The sequence below is a fragment of the Lathyrus oleraceus genome, chromosome 4 (genome assembly GCF_024323335.1).
Source record: "Lathyrus oleraceus cultivar Zhongwan6 chromosome 4, CAAS_Psat_ZW6_1.0, whole genome shotgun sequence".
NCBI lineage: Eukaryota > Viridiplantae > Streptophyta > Magnoliopsida > Fabales > Fabaceae > Lathyrus > Lathyrus oleraceus.
In genome coordinates, this window is record NC_066582.1 from 497,946,352 (window position 1) to 497,965,660 (window position 19,309).

Below are 19,309 nucleotides of genomic sequence, written 5' to 3' on the forward strand. Positions count from 1 at the left end.
AATAGTTATGGCCAAGTTCATGCAATAAAAATTTGTTCAACTTAACATTATCTGCATTTCTTAATGACAGTTTTGAGGCGGAAGACTATGTGAAAAATCTTAGGGATTCATTGTAAAAGTATTGAAATTTAATAAGGGACTATTTGAAATAGATTCTAAAAGCTTGGAACAAGGAACTATATTGAGAATGGTCTTCTCAATATAGTGTGACATTGTCATCATGTGAGGTTGAACGCGTCTCGGCCTGTCAAGGTGTTTGTTTGCAGCATTAGGAGATGTAGAATAGCTTAATTTCGTATTAATTGATATAATAACAATAACTAAACATCTAGCTATAGAGTGTAGTGTAGAGAACGTCACAAATTTCATTTGGTCTTTGCATAGAAATATGACTTTTACTATAATAATCTTCTGCATCATCTTCTGCTATTTCTACACAGCATGCTGAACTTGATTTAAGTTCTCCGGTTGATTATCCAATGGCATATATTGCGCCATTATTGCTCTTATCTCATAATCCATATATCTCTGCACAAATTCATCATTTTCATTTTAATTTCAACTATTTTTTTTAGAACGACAGTAGAATACGAAAGATTATAAGTGCGACAGAATGATACCTGGATTCTGTACTTGTAGAATGCATATCCGCCAGCGCCACCAATACCTAATATCAGTATAAGCATCCAAATGAATCCCCCGTTCGACACCGAAGCACTATACTTGCCTGAATTTTGTATCACACATCACAAACTGATTATTATACAAATAATTCCTTTTCAATCCAAAATCTAGTTAGAAAAGGTGAAAAAACTCACTCACCAATACACATGTCACTTTCGCGCATATAGAACAAACCGTTACTACATGAGCATTCGTAACTCCCCCAGGTGTTTTTGCAGCTGCACTCTGGGCACTGGCATGCCAATTTCTCTTTGCACTCATCCACATCTTCAACAAGATCATATCAACAAGTAAATCTCACTTCCATATAAATTTTTCATGCACTAGACTATAGAACTATGAAACACGCACACCGGAAACAAGACACTGATACTAACACGTCACACCAGTAAAAATTTTAAAAAATGAATAAATTAAACGTAATCACAAATGTTAATGTTGGTAGAGGTGTCAGTGCTATAGAATGGTTCAAACAAATTTCTGGTACCTTCACATGAGTGGACTCCGTCGCCTCTGAATCCACGTGGACACTTGCAACCTTTTGTATGATCGTCCTGAAAAATCAATTCAGAAGCAAAAGATAATCAAAAGCATATATGTATGTATGAAAGAATGTTGCAGACGAGAAGAGTTAACTTACGATACAAGCAGAGTAAGCCCGACCGCTTTGGGATCCCTGCCAACAACCTCCGTTGTTGACTGCACACCTCAAAGGTCCACTAGCTGTTTAAACATTCACATAAATGTAAAAGGCTACTTTTAGTTTCACTTCATATTTTGAAATTATTAGTAGCTTGGAGACCAAGCAATTGGTTAAAATAAGTGAAGAAACTAATTTACTACCTTCGCAATGAATATATCCATCACCAACAAACTTCACATTTTGTACAATAGGGCATTCGCATATTCTTCCCCGGAAAGTGTCCTATTATGAAGAATATAATCATTAATCGCAACACGAATATTTAACAAAAACGTGTCAAGACATGATTGAGTAAACCAAATACCCTGCATGCTGTAATGTTGGCAGCTTTGTCTTGCCAACAACCACCATTGTTTACCAAACACTCATTTGTTTCCATGTCTGCATATAGTAATAATCAAAGGTACACGATATATCAGAGGATTCTTACAAAAGGAAAATAACTGAGAGAACATAAAGAAAGTAGAAAAGAAGAATAAAAAGGAAAGAAAATAAGGACCTGGAGTTAAGCAAATTGATGGCTCAGTAGTCTCTTGGAAACTTGCACAGATTGCTTTCAATACCGCTGCTTTCGACAGCATGCCTACAATCGAAGCAAAATTAAATAGCCAACATTCGAAGTAGTTTTAAGTTACGAGTTTCTAATTGCAATTACATCAATTGCACATCGAAAACTACTTCTAATTGCACATCAAGTTTCTAATAATGAAGTAGTTTTTACATTACTAGCACAGATCCCATCAATTGCAGTTATGTACGATTCCAATTCAAAATATTGGAAAAATCAATGTGCAAGTTCGCTATAAAACATTGGAAGGCTGAGGCAAACCTCTATATTGTCTGTTGTTTATAACAAGAGTGGGTAGTATTGTAACATCGCCACGAGTACCGTGTCCAATCTGAAACAAAATACAAGAAAAACACAATAACCATTAAAGAGCAAACTTATAAGAATACTCAAATTATTTTTCTTCTTCATACCAACCTGTGCATCCTGTTCAGCCTTAAGGATAGGATTTTCAATGTTTGCGTTGCGATCCCCCATGCATTCTTTAATCTTTTTCAAATCAACACCTATATATCAAGTAAATCATGAAAGATTTAGCAGCTATGTTAAGTTTTGTTACGACACTCGTAAATAATCAAACACCGCAAAAGAAAAAGGCCACATTATTACGCGCAACGAAACATGAAAACATCCAACCTACCAAGAGATTGAACAACTTGATCGGAACATTCTTCGGTGTATCTATGTGCTCTCATTGGACATCGGATTGCAAAGTCGGTAACATAGTCCCACCATTGCCAAGGCTTACCACTATCGTTAGCAACTTTAAAGAAGCAAGCTTGGCGCAAATTTTGAACAACAACATCTTTTCCATCATAGCCTCTACTAAAATCTTGCTCAGGATCCGGTGCACAGTACCTCCCATTATTAATGCACTGAGCTTTACACTGTTGGCTTAAGATGAATGCTTCTGGACAATACCAAGTTATATAGTGAGGCGTAAACCGAGTGTACCCCTTTTGCTCAAGTAATTGAGCCGCGCCTTTAAAACTCCTCAAAAAGTTAATCTCACTCTCACACTTTGGACCACACTCATCGTTGCTACTCGTCCATAACTCATATTCAACTCTCTCGTCGGGGTGTGGAAGTGCTTCTCTCCAATCGAGATTCACGTTCACCATTCCTCCACTCGAGAGAGCCTTCTTGATATTGTCGCCGAGTGATTTGCTGATAAGAGCAGATGGAATTGTAATCTTTTCAATATAATCATCGGCATTAGCACCGGTCCCTTCTTCAGGAGTGTCCATAGTGATCAATGGTTCTACTCTGTCATCCGCAACAAGAATCGCTGCTGCTCCACCCATTTGAGCATTCCATGCCTTCAAAGTGAAGTAACAATCTACAAAAATGAAAAGAAAAAAAAAGATGTTTTAAACTCTTGAGCATTTATATTGAGATTTTTCTATCTAGTAGTAAATGTTATATATGATCAATGTGTTAGCAATCACCAAATCATGAAAAAAGAATTGCAATGGCGTCGCGCGGAACCCTACCACCGCTAGGCTATTCTGCTATAGCGTGCTATTCACAACATTGATAACAATTACTAAAGTGAAGAAAAAATTGCAATGTAAATATAAGTGATAAAAACATGTTATCCCACACTATCATTCCAATACTCTTTGGTCTCTATGATCAGATAAGATTTTTGTGAATTTCACTCAAATATGTGTGACAACATGAGTACCGACTACCTAGTTCAATTATTATTGATAAAATGAATCAGACTCAAACATACAAAACAACCTGATTCCAGTGCGTCTCAAGTTTTTGAAGGCTCTTTGTAAATTAGTCACACTTCAAACATGACAAAACAAATAAAGCTTTATTTAACTAGATTTTAACTGTGACAAACATTTCACTAGGTCTTATTTAGCCACGGTTTAACCGAGACATATTTTGGCTGCACGCCCTCAAAGATGCCTAGTACTCGGTACAAGTTTACACACTTCATAAAAACCTATGTTTTAGAAGGAAAAAAAAACAAGTTTTACTATGATTCTTCTTCCTTTGTTGGCATATAATGATTAAAAAGAGTGAAGAATTTGAAAGCGTAACTAACCTCCGCGATCAACAAGAACAAAGGAAGGGAAGCTTCCAGGCTTGGAACTCAAGGATGTATCAGCATCATTAAATCTGTGGCATCCATTCTGATTAAACTTAGGGTAAACAACTGTTCCAATCATGGTTCCACCATATTTTGGAACCCCAAAATTCCCAATTGCACATTCATAAACACCTCTCAATGATTTTGGAGAAGTGATTTTCAAATTGTTTTTTTCTACCACAAATCTTCCCATACAACAAGACCCACAAAGAAAAATCCAAATACACCATAAAAAACTAAACTTTGTCAACATTTTCATGCAAAACTATTCTACTAGGACAAATTTGAAAGATCTACAAATAGCATTGAATCACTATAAGCTTATTAGTGTGTTGTAATGCAATGGAATGAAGGATTAGGAAGAAAACCCAGATTAGGAAAATGGAAAAGAATGAATTTTTGTGGTTGATGTGAATAGAAAGAGAAAGTGAAACGAAAATGGCGAAAGAAATGGGCAATGGGGTGTACGTGTTAGTTACATTCATTCAAATGGCAATAAACTTTTGGAAATGGATGCAATCCAATTTATCATCATTCTATTATTATGAAAATATCATAACTAACTTTTGTTTTTGTTTGTTTCTGTGAAAACATAGTGATAACTAACTTTATGCTTTCAACAATGTTATGTTTTTTATAATAAAAGATATTAGAATTTAAAAAATCTTGTAAACAGTCTTATACTTTGGAATATTTTTTATTTAAACTTTAAGTATCTTTTTAAAACGAGAGGTTGATCTAACTCAATTTTACAAAATCAACCAAAGAACATGTATCCCACCAAATCACACTTTTATTTTTAAAATACTAACATGACATCACTGAGTGTTATAATTCTATTAAATGATGGTGTAAAATTATTTTAAACCGATAGTATTCTACCTACCTTTAATCTCAATCAGATAAAATTTATGTGAGAACTAAAATTGTTGTGTTTTTTTTCTTTCAAATTTATAATTGCTAATATATGCATTATTTTACATATTTATATGATTTTTATTATTGAATGATTCGACATCTTATTAAATTTTATACATGTTCGATTGAAATCTATAATATCATAAACCATAGTTATAAAATGTAACATCAATAAATAATCATTTAGAAAAAAAAATCATTTTTAACAAGTTGATGAGAAAGGAAAATTTGTTAATTTATGTGTTTAGTATAATATAATTATTAGAGGAGAGAACAAATTAACATGTTTAAAAGTCACTTGACTGCAATAAAATGCTGAGTATGTGTATGTAGATGTCTAACATCACATGAAACAAAATGAAAAGAGTATTGGTAGCTGATAATTATTTTAGACCTAAAAAACTTAGTTCAACCTACCTTAAATATAATGTTTTTTCTAAAATCTATCTATTGTTGTTTCCAATTTTTAAAAATTGTGGAGGCGTTGTATAAGCTTCATAAGGTGTTGTTGTTTGTGGGATCTGAAAATGTTTTTCAAACATTGATAAATAATAGTGCAAACTATGTTGTTGCCAAAGGTGGTTAAAAATTGAGTTTCCTAAGTTGTTTTGATCTATTGGTGAAATATGTTGCCTTAATTTGATGTTGCAAAACATGTAAAATTTAGAGGAAATACGTGAAGATACTAATGTTACCAAATAGTATATTTATAATTATTGCGCTGCAGAGGTTTCAAAGAAGTAAGAAAAAAATGGAGTCATACTTAGATATCTTAGATAAACATTGCCATAAAAATATTCATACTAGTGATTATTGGTTAAATTCAACTTGTTAATATAATGATGCTGCTAAATTTGCAAAACATATGTGTCCCCAACAACGTGGCTTTTAAATGCCATTGACAAGTATGCTCATGGAAATCCGGAAATTGAATTTAAGTTAATTAATGAGATGAGAATATTCAAAAACTGTGACTAGAAATATAAAAGGAATGCACATCTAAAACTAGGCCGGGGAATGATTTTATGATAACATATGTTCAGATGTTAGGGAGAATTGTTCCTACGTGATACATGTACCATTTGCAATTATGACACTGCGTCTGTGTTTCTCCATTCCGCACAAAAAAACTAGTTGTATATATGAATATTTACAAACCTTATGTTAGAGATGATGACATATGAAACACTACTATACAAATCTGAGTGACATTATTCTCGTTTATCCTCCTCAATATCTTCTGCAATTGTAAGATTTGTGGCACTAGAACCTTTTCTTTCTTTCCGCTCAAGATTGGCTGTCACATCCCCACTCATCTTTGCAATGCTGCTTGTCAGAGAGATACCTTCCTCATCAATGTCATCTGTTCCCTCTAAGTATGCATATCTAGAAATAAAACATGTATATGCAATCAGTTTTTAAAGGTACACACCAGCAAAACAAATACTGTGACATGAATCAAATGATGGAGTTAAGAACAGAGATTGTTCCAAAGGTGTTACTAATTCTGATAGAGACAGAGACACGACACAACGCCACTTTTGGGTTCAATTGACAACCAATACAATACGTATTTTAAAACTTCTAAAGATTCACCATAGGGCTAGAAACTAGAAGGACAACAACAATCAAAGCCTCTTTCATCACTTTCATGGATCAAATGACAGCCTAAAGTCATGTTATAAATAAGTATGGGCAGAGAAGTTTTGTAAAAGGTATTTGTTGACAATTGGACTCAAAAGTGACATGATAGGTTTTGGCTAACTAGAAATAAGGCATTTGGTCAAAAGCAAGTCTTTATTACTCTCTGCTTTTGTAGTAATGAACCTATTGATCGCTCAATACAATAGAAACTCATCAAGGCATGCTGTAGCAGTGCACAAGAAGTAGCAATTATTGTATTGGAAAGAAAGGTGTAAAGATATCAAATGGAAACTAGCATATTATATCTACAAGTTAAAAGAAACCTGTACTGGTACATCTAATTGAAAAGTTTATAAAACACCAAAGTGTGTGGTATAAATTGCAAGTTTGCAATGAAATGAAGAAAAAAATACATTAGCAAAAGGTAGATCCAAAATAAAGTTTGCTTTTACATGCTACAATACAACTAACATAACTAGCCGTGGATTGACATTCAAACCAAAGTTTTATATAATATTAGCATAAAACAACCATGTAACTCTCTTAATAACACCATTCATGAAAGGACGTACCTAGTAGGGTTACGAGAAGGAGCCCAAAGTACACATATCACCAGCAAGAGAGTATATGAAAGCAGGGACCAAAAAGCGGGAATAATCCAAGCAATTTGCCACAGCTCACTTAGAGGATCAGTTGCATTGAAGTACAGCTGGTTAACCACAGTAACAAATGATCATTAGCAATATTATCTCTAATTTATTTAATTTTAAAAAATGCTTAAATGATAATCAATTGCATCTCCAAAATTGTTTATTCCAATGCATCAGATATCTTTTACAAAAACTACCTCAAAGCCAATCCATGCAATGGACAGTAGCACAGACACTGCCAGGGTATTTGTAAATTTTCGGTAGATCTCCAGTTTAGCTAAGTTTCTCCTTGTCTACACCCAAGAATAAATAGAAAATGAGAATAAGTAGAAATAGTATGCCTAACTTACGTATTTTCAAAAGGGTCCATAAAATGCCCCTATTCCACATTATATACACCTTAAACCTTGGTAAACAACTATTTCTTTCCCAAAAAAGAAACACAACCCAAACAGAGATTAGTGGCAGTGGTTAATTGGTTATTATTACAATCATAAAACAGCACTGAACAGTATGGAAAGGAAGTGAAATTGGTAATTGCCTGCAGTTTCTCCAAGGTTTTAGACAAGGAAGAGAAGATCCATAGAATGAAGCATGAGTCAAGGCAAACAACAGGCAGTACCAACAGCAACTTAGATTTCCCAGAGAAGTCATTGATGTTCCCCAAATGCTCAACAAGCTCAAACGCTTCACATGCAACAAAGTACATCACCCCAAGAAGCACAACTCTATGGGCAACCCCTTGCGCGCCAAGTGTAGGACGAACAACACCATATCCCATAGATACAACAAGCAAAAGCAGCCTCGAAAGTGTCTTCTTAACAGAGGTGAAAGTAACCGCCCATATGGTAATTCCCATAGGCCTACTACCAGTAACATTGAAATTGGCATACTCAAAATACCATAAAGCCATCTCACACATTCCAAGAGCAATAACAGCAGTAATGTGGTAGTGAAGGTGAACATGAATAATATCCTTCTCTTTCCAAAACTGAAGAAACCTCAAAAACCATAGAAGACCAAGTAACAGATAAGCCAAAGACATGAAACCGTAAAGGGTCATAAGAGGTGCCATTTTACCAGGAAGATAACCATTAGGATTTCTCCATACAGTTTTTCCTGTAACAGTAGTCCCTTTCAGGTTAGGATCACAAAACATGAAGTAAAGATAATACATCCCAGTAGCATTGATTTCAACAATTTGAGGATCCATATGAGCAACTTCACCGATTCCTCGGAAGAAGGTTTTGATCCGTTTGGGAAAGTCAGGATTATCAGGATTATTATGAATGATAACTTCACCAACATTACAGTTATATTCTTTAGCAAGATCAGGGGTACAGCAAATTAAATCAGACTTGGGATTAAAATAGAACCCACCGATTCTGTTTCTGTCTTTAACTTCAAGAATAATTGCTTCAACAAGACCAGTATGGGTTTGCATTTGGCCATAGGAGATAGCAGATTCTCTGGGTCTGTTGAACGACACCGTTTCGAACCTGAATTGAATTGAAAAGAATGAAACCTAAACCCCAACCCTAATCTAACCGTAATAGTGAGTGAAAAGAAAAGAGTGTGAGATTGGTAATACCTGATGAAAGATGAAGAAGAGGAGAAGATAGCTTCTGTTCCGGCGTGGAAGAAGAAAGCGTTGGAACGGTGAGTGAAGGGTTCGTTGTTGTAGTGATGAATTGAAGCATTGACGTTTACAAGAATGGTAAGAAAGAGTGCATAATAGATCAAGTTGACACTCTTGAACCCCATCATCATCAGAATGAAGAAAGAGAAAAATGAGAGAGCATCGATAGTAGTAACAAGTTAGGTTGAGTAAACGTTAAGTTGACTGTGATTCTGGATTCATCTCTCACTCACCTCGTCTCAACCTTTTCAACTTTAACACCATGGCCACTCTATCTCTATCAATGTCACGTGGGATTATCGTAACAGATCTTATCTCCTTTTCGATATTCCTTTTAAGATTTTTAAACACAAATTTAAAAATACAATAATATTGTTATAGTAAGAAAAAATATTTATTTTAAAATGAATGTCATTTTCATTTATCAATGTAGAAATGATTGTAATTTAGTAAAAGTGTAATGTGTGAAGACAAATTTCCTATAAGATTTTGATGAAGATAATATATTAAGCTCTCCATAACAAAATAATGGAAAAAAGAAGATCATTTCAACATTGCTCAAGTTTTTCATAGATCTAGTAAAGGTATATGGAATTCTTGACAATATACTCTTAGTGCTCAAAAGTTTTCATCATTCTTTGCACCATTTCATCATAACTTTCCATGATAAAAACTTGCATCTTTTCATGATCAATTCTCTGATTTCCATTCTAACCATGGTCATGTTATGATTGAAGGGATGCATTAATACTATAAATAATCCTTATATTTTCATTACAAAATTCACCTCTTTCAAACCAATTTGCAAAATCTCTATACATTCATTTTCATCTATTTCTCCTATTAAGATACTTTTGAAAAATAATTTTCATATCATTTTCTTCAAAAGTACTCTTGAGCACTTAGAGATTATTTTGTTTTGAAATTTCATATTGAAAGAGAAGAAGATTATAATCAATTGATTAAAGTCTTATCCAATACAATTATTCATATATTCATTCAATTACTTTGTAAAATCCTAAGTACCAAGGATTGTTTGGTTTTAGGTGTATTGCTTAGGATCCAGGATTGTTGGATATAAGTGTCAAGAAAAGGAAGGATTGTTTTCTTTTCTTGTGAGTTAAGTTTTCAAGAGGATTGTTCTTGATTACTTAGTTAAAGGCTTGCTTTAGGAGATCTAACAATAATAAAATCTCTTACACATTGTAAGGGGATTTGAGTACTCTCAAGTTGTGAGGGGAACCAGTATAATTCCTGGTGTTCTTTACTTTATGCTCTTTATCGCTTTCAACATCATACCAATCCAGAAAAGAAAAGAATCTTATCCACCAAATCCGAATAAATTTCTAAAAGTCCTAATTCACCCCCTCTTAGGCTCATTCCTAACTTACATTTGGCATCAGAGTAGGTTCTGGTAACTTGCTCCACAGATCCAGACAATGGCTTCCGTAAGCGTAAACCCGGTGTTTAAGGATGAAGGTAGTAGCAACAAACCACCTCTATTTTCTGGCGAATATTTTGATTTCTGGAAAATCCGCATGAAAGCACATTTAGAAGCACAAGGAAATTGTATTTGGGAAACCGTAGAAAATGGTCCGTGTAGCGGGGTATTCGTTACCTTTAGATTTATTGACTAAATCAAAAGTAAATCATACAATTTGAGTCGCCACCGCACTTCTATTTATCCAAAGGAAAAGTTAGAAAGCGAACAAAAACCGAGAAGTTTTATCAAATCAAAAACTAATAAAAATGTCAGAGATCTGGGTAAGGGGGTTGGTTATGCAGTGAGAAGGTTTTAAGCACCCAAAACATCCTAGGTACTCCTAGGGAGCCCTTTTCACAATTGTTGTAAGGTAGGTTGGTATTTGTGAAAAGTTATTTGTGCAAACATGATTGGGGAGATGAGAGAAGAATGTACAAATTATTTACAATTTTGTGTTTGAATGGATAAACTCATTGCCTACGTACCATCTTAAAAAAGATTAGGATCAAAACCTCGTAGTTCGGGGTAAAAATCTCAAAAGAAGTTGATGGATTGATTGGTCCAAAAGCCTTAAGGTCTTTTGTTATCCAAGGGAGAAAACTCAACCTAAAACCACAAATCCACCATGTGAGGAGAGCTTCAACATGCTAGTGAGGGGTTAACCCTATAATAAGCATGGAAGTCTTATAGTCACTCACTAAGGATATAGATGAGTATTATATCAACCTCTAGGATAACTCGAACCTAATAGCTAATGTTTATGAAAAGCTTTGGCAACAATGGCCATTGAAACCACAAAAACAATTGAGTGAGTTGTATTTACCAATGAAAAGTATTTATAAAGTATGGTTAAAGTTGACTTAAGGATTCAATTCAAAATAAGTGTTATGAAAAGAAGTTTTAGAAAATCAAAAGCATAGTGCTTAGGTTTCTAATTTTTGAAAACAAATGTTAAATATTTGCACAAAAGTTTTGGCTTGGGTTAGAGTGGATGGAAGAAGAAGAATGGTTAAGTCCTAAACATACAAAGATGAAGGAAGAGAAATAAAACCACGAATGAACTTCCCTTCTTGAGATCATAGTGATGATCCAAGTAGCTCCCATCCTTTGGAATAGCAAGTAATAATCAAATAACTCAAGCAATCAAGCACACAAATCAAGCTCCTAGGAATCTTCCAATGGCTTTTGTATCTCTCACTTTGGATGCTCATGACAATGGTTCTTCTACTTGGCTCAAATGTTTGGGATCCCTAGCACAAGAACACACAAATCAAAAAGTTCCACAAAACAAATAAAAATGGACAAGAGGGAGTTTAGAATTTGGTCCTTTCAATGTTCATCTTCAAGCTTTAAGCATTCTAAAGGCATGAGGCCTAGTTGCTCTTTGACATTTTAAGCACTCTAAAGACATGAGGCCTAGTTGATCTTCAAACTCCATTAGCTTAGGTAAGGTCCTAAAATCTAAGTCCTTTGTCCATTTGCATTTGGTTCACAACAATCAAAACAAAACAAGCACAATAGTATATACACAATAATGTGCTCAAGTGAGCAAAAGGAAAATTGCTTTAACATAAACATGAGCTCAAGTGAGCAAAGGGCAAAAGCAAATGAATTACATGTACAAGAATATTAAATTGCATAAAGTAAATTGCAAGAATTAAATGACTTGAATTAAAAGTTAATGGTCAATAGTTAGTGTTAGTGTGCCATAAGGCAATTTAGCACTATGTTAAGCAATCGTAAGTGGACTAATGTAGTAGTCACACCTATCTGAGGTCGGTCAATAAAAATATAGGCAATAAACACAAGTTAGAGACTTTGACTAGTAAGCCAAGCTCCTACAACTTGCCATGTCAAAAGAAAATGAGAATGATCTTGTATTGATTTAGGTTTTTTGCTTAATCAAGAAGCAACATACCCTTAATGCAAAGCCATTCACTTGATCTTTGATCAAGATGAATTAGATTTAAATTAAGGAAGATTAAACCTCCTATACATCAAGGCTAACCACCAATCTTTAACTCATTGATCAAAAAGAAAAAGATGAAGAAGAAGATGAATAAGAATGTACATTAATGGAATTCAAAATGAAATAAGCAAAGTGCATTGACCAAAGATGAATGGAATCAAGGTCAAACAATAGTAAACAGAAGCAAAATGAAACTTAGAAGTCAAGAAACAAATAAAATATTTTTGGTATTTTTCAAAATTAAAATAATACTTGAATTAAAATAAATAATTAAAGGTCAAACTTTAAATCCATTTCAAATCAACTTTGAAAAGTCCAAATGGGTCATCCTAAGTTCAACAAGGTCAAACAAAGTTTGACAAAAAATTTCAGCATTTTTAGAAACCAGAAACTATTTTTAAACAATTAAAAAATGAATAAAAAAAACCTAATTGAACTAAAATCTCAAATCAATTAATAAACTGATGAGAATATTTTTCATAGATCCATCATCATTCAAAAAGGCTAAGAAAATATTTTTGTATTTTTTGAATATTGAAAACTATTTAAAATGAATTAAAAATAATCAGAAAAGAGAGAATTCACAAAAAATATCAGATGATAAAATAAAAAATATTTAAAATCATTTTCAGAAACTAGAATTAAAAAGGGAAATAATGCAATTGGTCCCATATTTTTTGGAATTAAAATGAAAGAGTTATGATTTTTTGAAATAAAATGAAATAAAAGAAAATAAAAAGAAATTCAAAAAATGGAAAATAATCTGGCACGTTGGATCAACCTCATTAAATGAGGTGGCACATCCAAGGACTCTCAGCACGCGCTTACCATAGATCCAAGTCAACTGAGCAACACAATGATTTAATAAAAGTCATAAGATCTTATGGCTATGATATAAACTGGAGATAAGATCCAAGGGCTCAGATTTAATTTGGCAAAGAGACGGTGGTGTACACCACCGTCTTCTCCGGCGAGTTCACCAGCGCCTGTGGAAGTTGCAGGTTCAAAAATCTCAATGAAAATAGGCGATCATCATATCATTGGAAAGTTGGGGTGATGTACATCACCCCTATACCATTGGTTTCTCCTCTAGACTCTCATATGAAGAGAAATCAGAGAGAGAAAATCATGGTGTCCGATCTGAACTTGGTGTATTTGCAAAATTAAGAACACAATTCAAATGCCTCTTATGAGAGGACTTCAACCAAGCCAGACTCAGGTGGAGAAAAATCCACTAAGGGACTCCGACGGGGAATGTCCACAAAGGACTCAGCTGAGGAAACAACAAAAATGAGGTATTACCGGTTACTGGGTAATAAGCTCAAAGAGGCGTGTGATCAAAACACCAGTATAAGGGTGAGAGAATAATACGCTCGGGGAGAATGAATATCTAAGACCGGTATAAGGGTGAGAGATATCAATCATCCAAAACATCTGAGGAAGACCTAAAAAGGTATGTTCGACTCAGGAAATTCTGACTCCACAAGGGACAAAAAGTCATAATATGGAGCAGCAGGAAGGAACACCAGGGATACCGGTTACTGGGCTTATAATAGGTGACCAACCAAGGCGTGAATTGGGGAATATTTCCAAAACACTCATCATCCGAAAGGAGGGCTGAAAAAAAAAAGCAAACTCGATTACAGGATGGACATTCGATTCCATAAGGAAATACGAATCTTACTCGACTGGGGAAGAAAAAGACTTCGACTGAAGAGCTCCTGAGATATATTATCTATTACCATCAGAACGTAGATAACATACTCACATGGAAGATTATCCACAACCGGTTACTGGGTTAATAAAGGATAAATTGACCGAAAAGAAAGGACATCGGGATACCGGATATTGGGTAACAAAAATGATGACCAATCACAGGGGAGAAACAATCACTACCGACAAAAGGATAAATGAAAGATGACTCGCAGGGGATAAATTGCTTTATCAGAGCAATTATCCAAGAGACATATCACTGGTTACTGGGAGATATACTCGAAAGAAAGGAATATCAATATCGAATATTGGATAAAGATAACCAACAAAGAGGGGATTACATCTACCGGTTACTGGGCAAAAAACCACAGAAGAGAGTAATTGTCATCGGTTAGGATGAACAAAATCAAGGGTTAACTCTGCAAGGGGATAAAATGGGATTTACAACTACCGGTACGAGGGTAGAAAACCACAGAAAATAGGACTTACAACTACCGATCACTGGGTAGAAGGCCAAAAAACTCCGCTGGGGAAAAGATGGGCAATTACTGGTTACTGAGCAATCATTCATCTAAACCACGGGGAAGCTACAAGAGAAAATAACAAGAGGAGTCAATCTAGGAACAAACTAGAGAGATACAAAGAAACAAGACTTAACCCAACGAGGATATAACTCAGGGGAGTAATTCCATCCCAATACATATTTTGGGAGGAAACTGAAACAACAATCATCCACGAGGACATAACTCAGTGGGGAATATGGAAGAAAGGATAAACACTTTCTGCCTATGGGGCTGACTCTATATGGAGAGATCAGACGCACACATCTTCTTGGGAAAATATATATTACCAAATAGCAGGAGACAACAAACAAAGATATATGGCAAAGAATGCAACATGAATATCTGAGTGTTATAATTATGTATTGTATATGTGTGGTTTATGTATGATGAATGTTGACAAACAGACATATCTAACACAAACAGGTCCAGGAATCAATGGACAAACATCCGGTACTACGTCTCAAAAGAGAAAGCCAAACCCACTGGGGAAACTCCCAATCTGATGGGGGCAACAGATACCAGGAAACAACAATCTCTGTAGGAGGATAAAAATCAATGTTGAGAATCAAATAAAGTCACTGCCAGGGACAAAGATCATTGCTAGGGGAACAAACAGGATCACCGGGAACCAGAGACTGCTGTTGGAAACAAGCAAGGGAACATAATCACCAAAGTTGGGGATCTTCCAACAGTACGCAGAGAACAAGATAAGATCAGTTAGAGGAGAAATCTACTGAGGATCTCATCAGGAGGTGATGTAGAATTCTATGGGGAACAGCCACCAAACAGAAACACATCAAACAAATCATCCACTTCTAACCACGAGAGGGATATTCTTACTGCGGAGAAGGAGAACCAGTCACTCTACTGGGGAAGGAAAAGAAAGCATCTTCCTCAGAAGTTCCAACGCCAGGTCAGGATCAAACAGAGCCTCGGATGGGGAGAACACACGGGTAAGATTCCTTTATAGGAGAAACTCTACTGAGGAACTACCAGGACAAGATAGGAAACCCTGTGGGGAACAACCACCAAATAGAACTTGCAAAAACCACCACAATACCTCATACTGCTGGAGAAACAGTCTCTGCTGAGGGAGGGGAAAACAACGCTCCACTGGGGGTAGAAAATAAACGTTTTCATCACCCGCCCTGCTAGGAGAAAAAAATCATCCGAGCAGAAGGAGGCAGATGGTGATGAAGATGGTGAAGTGGTTTCATTTAGCATTTTTGCTTCTGAAATAGGTAAAGTTGTGGTGGCAAGGTTGAATTTTTGAGATGGTTGGTTAGAGGATCTGGTGGTTGAGGGAGGAGTATCAGCAGTTGTGTAGATAGGGTTTGTTTGAGGGAGTGAATAAGCAATTGATTTAATTTTTACAGATGGAGGGAGAGATACAGACTTACCTGGAGAGCTAACCAGAGGCACTGGGGGTCTTTATCTAGATGTTTCTCCCAACTTAGCTTTCTTCGCCTGCTTGGTCTTCTTAGAGGGCTTTCGCGTCCTCTTCTGGAAGTCTGGTGGAAACTCAGGCAGCCAGTCGACTTGGAATTTTGTGATGTCCACCCCTTGCTTGTACAGATCCTCTAGATATTAAGCAATTACCTATGGAGGGTAGATCTTGGAGAATAAGTAGAGTCAGTTGGGAATCTCCCTCTGATCTTTAAGTGCTTCCCAAGAGGTGTCAAGTGTTGGTTTGAATCTCACTTGATCAATGATTCCCATGCTCTTTAGATTGCGAGCATTCATGGGTCTGCCAGTATCTATCATGACGTCTTCCATGAGTTTGAGCTGAATCAGATGGTCCACGAGGCCACTCTCGATCAGCACATCAGATATCAGTCTCCCCAGAGGGATGTAGTTCCTTGTCTTCATATTGTTTCTGGTGTCTTTGAAGGAATCTTTGAGATACTTGAATAGAAGTGCAGGTAGGCAGAGCTTCAGACCCTTGTGAATGTTGTAGAGGATGCACTTCTGGTTGGTGTTGATGTAGTCAAAGGAGTTTGAAGTTGGACGATGGTGGATGGTGCCTAAGATAATCTTCAGCCAAACCCGGAGGTTCTGATGCAGTTCCTTGTTCTTGGAATGCTTGCCTTCAGCATTATGTTGGAAGATGGTAGGGTTTATCTCCTGGGAAAGATACTTAGCCCTAGGGTTGATGTTACAGATGTGTCTCCCTCCTGTCTTCTCCATGTTCATAAGAGAGGCAATCGATTTCTCTGTGATGACTATCTTGACTCATAGAATGTAGGAGACAATGTAGTGATCATCAGAGTCTGCGAACCGCCAGAACTCCTTCATCAGATTTGTGTACATTGGGCCATAGAGGCGTTGAAAGTAATTTTCCCACCCTTTCTTTTTCAGTTCTTCAGTGAGGTCGACACCACTGCGTTTCATGTAATCAAAATCCACCAAAGTTTCACAAAGAACTTCCAGCTTGTCAAAAGTAGTTGCAATATGAATGTGAGGCTCACGATAAAGAATGTGAGGTTCCTTGTAGATAGGAGTGGAGACAACGCCGGTGGTTGTAGGGTTTTGTTGACTGAAACTGGGTGCTTGTTCAATTGAGTTCATCTGTTGAGAGAAGTTGTATACTGCCTGTTGTTGAGAATCCATGAAGAAGGTTGAAGATGATGATGATTGTTGAAGAACTTGGTAAGAACTGCAGAAAAGCCTTTGAAGGAGGAGAGAATTGAGAGAAGGGGTTATGTGAGTTCGTGAGTGTAAAAGTGTGCAATTGTAGATTGTGAAAGGTATATATACACAATTAGGGCGCATGTAAAACGACACATAAATGAGAGTTTAACAGATATCACGTTAACCAAGTACGCATGTTAGAGAGGAGAATGATTACAGCTCATAAATGATGTCTAATCCCAAAATCAGCATACTGCTCGAGGGGATATCAAGAGTCTATTTCTTGATTACTGCTAGACATCTGTCTAGAAGTTCCAAGGTCAGACGCAAGATGTACCACGTGTTACTTTATCTGATCTTTAGGAATACCAAAGGGTTGGTTCCTGGAGATTTCTAACTCAGATGACTTCTAACTGGTAGTAGCATCAAAGTCAGATACAGAGTCCAGCTATTTACTTCAGAGTCTTATTTTGCTATCTCAGAGGCACATTTCATTCTGGACAATTTTGAATGTTTAGATTTTTTAAGATAAAAGAGAATCTATCTTCAGCAAGGGGTTTGGTAAAAATATCGGCCCATTGGTGGTCTATATCAATAAATTTTAATGTTACTACCCCTTTCTGAACATAATCTCTAATGAAATGATGTTTTATTTCTATGTGCTTAACTCTGGAATGCAAAATAGGATTCTTACTTAAACAGATGGCAGCAGTATTGTCATAGAAGATAGGAATGTTACTCTCAAAGATTTGAAGATCTTCTAGTTGATTCTTCATCCAGAGCATCTGAGTAGTGCATAGTGATGCCGAAATACATTTTGCTTCTGCAATGGATAGAGCTATGGTTGATTGCCTTTTGCTGGCCCAGGATATCAGATTCTTTCCCAAGAGCTGACAGTTCCCAAATGTACTTTTACGTTCCATTCTGTCCCCTGCGTAATCTGCATCACAGTAACCAGAAAGTCTATACTCTGATGTTTTCTCATACATCAGGCCCATGTTAGGGGTTCCTTTCAGATACCTGAGTATTCTTTTAACAACTGTTAAATGAGATTCTCTAGGATCTGATTGGAATCTCGCACAGAGACATACACTAAACAGAATATCAGGACATGTAGCAGTCAGATAGAGAAGAGAGTCTATCATACCACGATAGAGCTTCTGACAAACCTTCTGGCTAACTTCTTCTTTTTCCAGAATGCAAGTTGGATGCATATGTGTCTTAGCAGGTTTTCATTCCGCCATTTCGAATTTCTTCATAATGTCTTTAATGTATTTACTTTGATGAACATATGTGGCTTCTGAAGCTTGATTGATTTGAATTCCTAGAAAGAACTTTAGTTCTTGCATTAAGCTCATTTCAAATTTTGCCTGCATTAGCTCAGAGAATTCTTGACATACAGAAGGATTAGCTGAACCAAAAATAATGTCATCAACATATATCTGGTATATCATGAGGTCATTACTAATGTTTTTACAGAAGAGTGTAAAGTCAACTTTTCCTCTAATGAAGTCATGTTCCAGAAGAAAATTGCTTAGTCTTTCATACCAAGCTCTAGGAGCTTGTTTTAAACCGTATAATGATTTCTTAAGTTTAAAAACATGTTCTGGACAATTTGAGTTTTCAAAGCCTGGAGGTTGATTGACATGCACTTCTTCTGATATATAGCCATTAAGAAATGCACTCTTGACATCCATTTGATATAGTTTGATTGAATTATTTACATCAAATGAAACAAGTAAGCGAATAGATTCTAACCTGGCGACTGGGGCAAAGGTTTCGTTGTAGTCAATGCCTTCTGGTTGACTGTACCCTTGTGCCACCAGTCGAGCTTTATTTCTGACAACTTCACCTTTTTCATTTAGTTTGTTTCTGAACACCCATTTGGTTCCAATAATGTGAGTGCCTTTGGGCTTTGGAACAATATCCTAGATGTCATTCTTTGAGAATTGATCTATATCTTCTTGCATAGCTAGAACCCAGTCATCGTCTTGAAGTGCCTCATCACAGGAAGTAGGCTCAATCAAAGATACTAGT

At 35.9% G+C, this 19,309-nt stretch overlaps 2 protein-coding genes across 2 annotated transcripts; both read right to left on the minus strand.

Moving 5' to 3' along the window:
* Positions 1-276: 276 nt before the first annotated feature.
* On the minus strand, positions 277-4,577 carry LOC127076781 (vacuolar-sorting receptor 1). Its single transcript, XM_051018574.1, has 12 exons — positions 4,018-4,577; positions 2,596-3,294; positions 2,373-2,461; positions 2,217-2,286; positions 1,887-1,970; positions 1,692-1,768; positions 1,528-1,609; positions 1,325-1,407; positions 1,172-1,238; positions 823-951; positions 621-727; positions 277-528 (listed from the first exon to the last, which is right to left on the minus strand). The coding sequence occupies exons 1-12, from the start codon at positions 4,319-4,321 to the stop codon at positions 433-435; spliced, it is 1,887 nt and encodes a 628-aa protein (XP_050874531.1). The 5' UTR covers positions 4,322-4,577; the 3' UTR covers positions 277-432.
* Positions 4,578-5,986: 1,409 nt separating this feature from the next.
* On the minus strand, positions 5,987-9,221 carry LOC127076783 (uncharacterized). Its single transcript, XM_051018575.1, has 5 exons — positions 8,866-9,221; positions 7,816-8,773; positions 7,472-7,567; positions 7,197-7,333; positions 5,987-6,366 (listed from the first exon to the last, which is right to left on the minus strand). Exons 1-5 carry the CDS (start codon positions 9,042-9,044, stop codon positions 6,192-6,194), a joined length of 1,545 nt encoding a protein of 514 aa, XP_050874532.1. The 5' UTR covers positions 9,045-9,221; the 3' UTR covers positions 5,987-6,191.
* Between the last annotated feature and the right edge of the window lie 10,088 nt (positions 9,222-19,309).

Bases quoted from the DNA above. Each gene is read 5' to 3' on its own strand.
- LOC127076783 (XM_051018575.1), bottom strand. From the start codon at position 9,044: ATGATGATGGGGTTCAAGAGTGTCAACTTGATCTATTATGCACTCTTT. The intron at 8,774-8,865 runs GTATTACCAATC...AATTCAATTCAG, and splicing joins TCTTCTTCATCTTTCATCAG to GTTCGAAACGGTGTCGTTCA. The intron at 6,367-7,196 runs GTACGTCCTTTC...TTTTATTTCTAG, and splicing joins CCTTCTCGTAACCCTACTAG to ATATGCATACTTAGAGGGAA.
- LOC127076781 (XM_051018574.1), bottom strand. From the start codon at position 4,321: ATGAAAATGTTGACAAAGTTTAGTTTTTTATGGTGTATTTGGATTTTT. The intron at 2,287-2,372 runs GTTGGTATGAAG...ATTTTGTTTCAG, and splicing joins AGGCTGAACAGGATGCACAG to ATTGGACACGGTACTCGTGG. The intron at 728-822 runs GTGAGTGAGTTT...TACAAAATTCAG, and splicing joins CGAAAGTGACATGTGTATTG to GCAAGTATAGTGCTTCGGTG.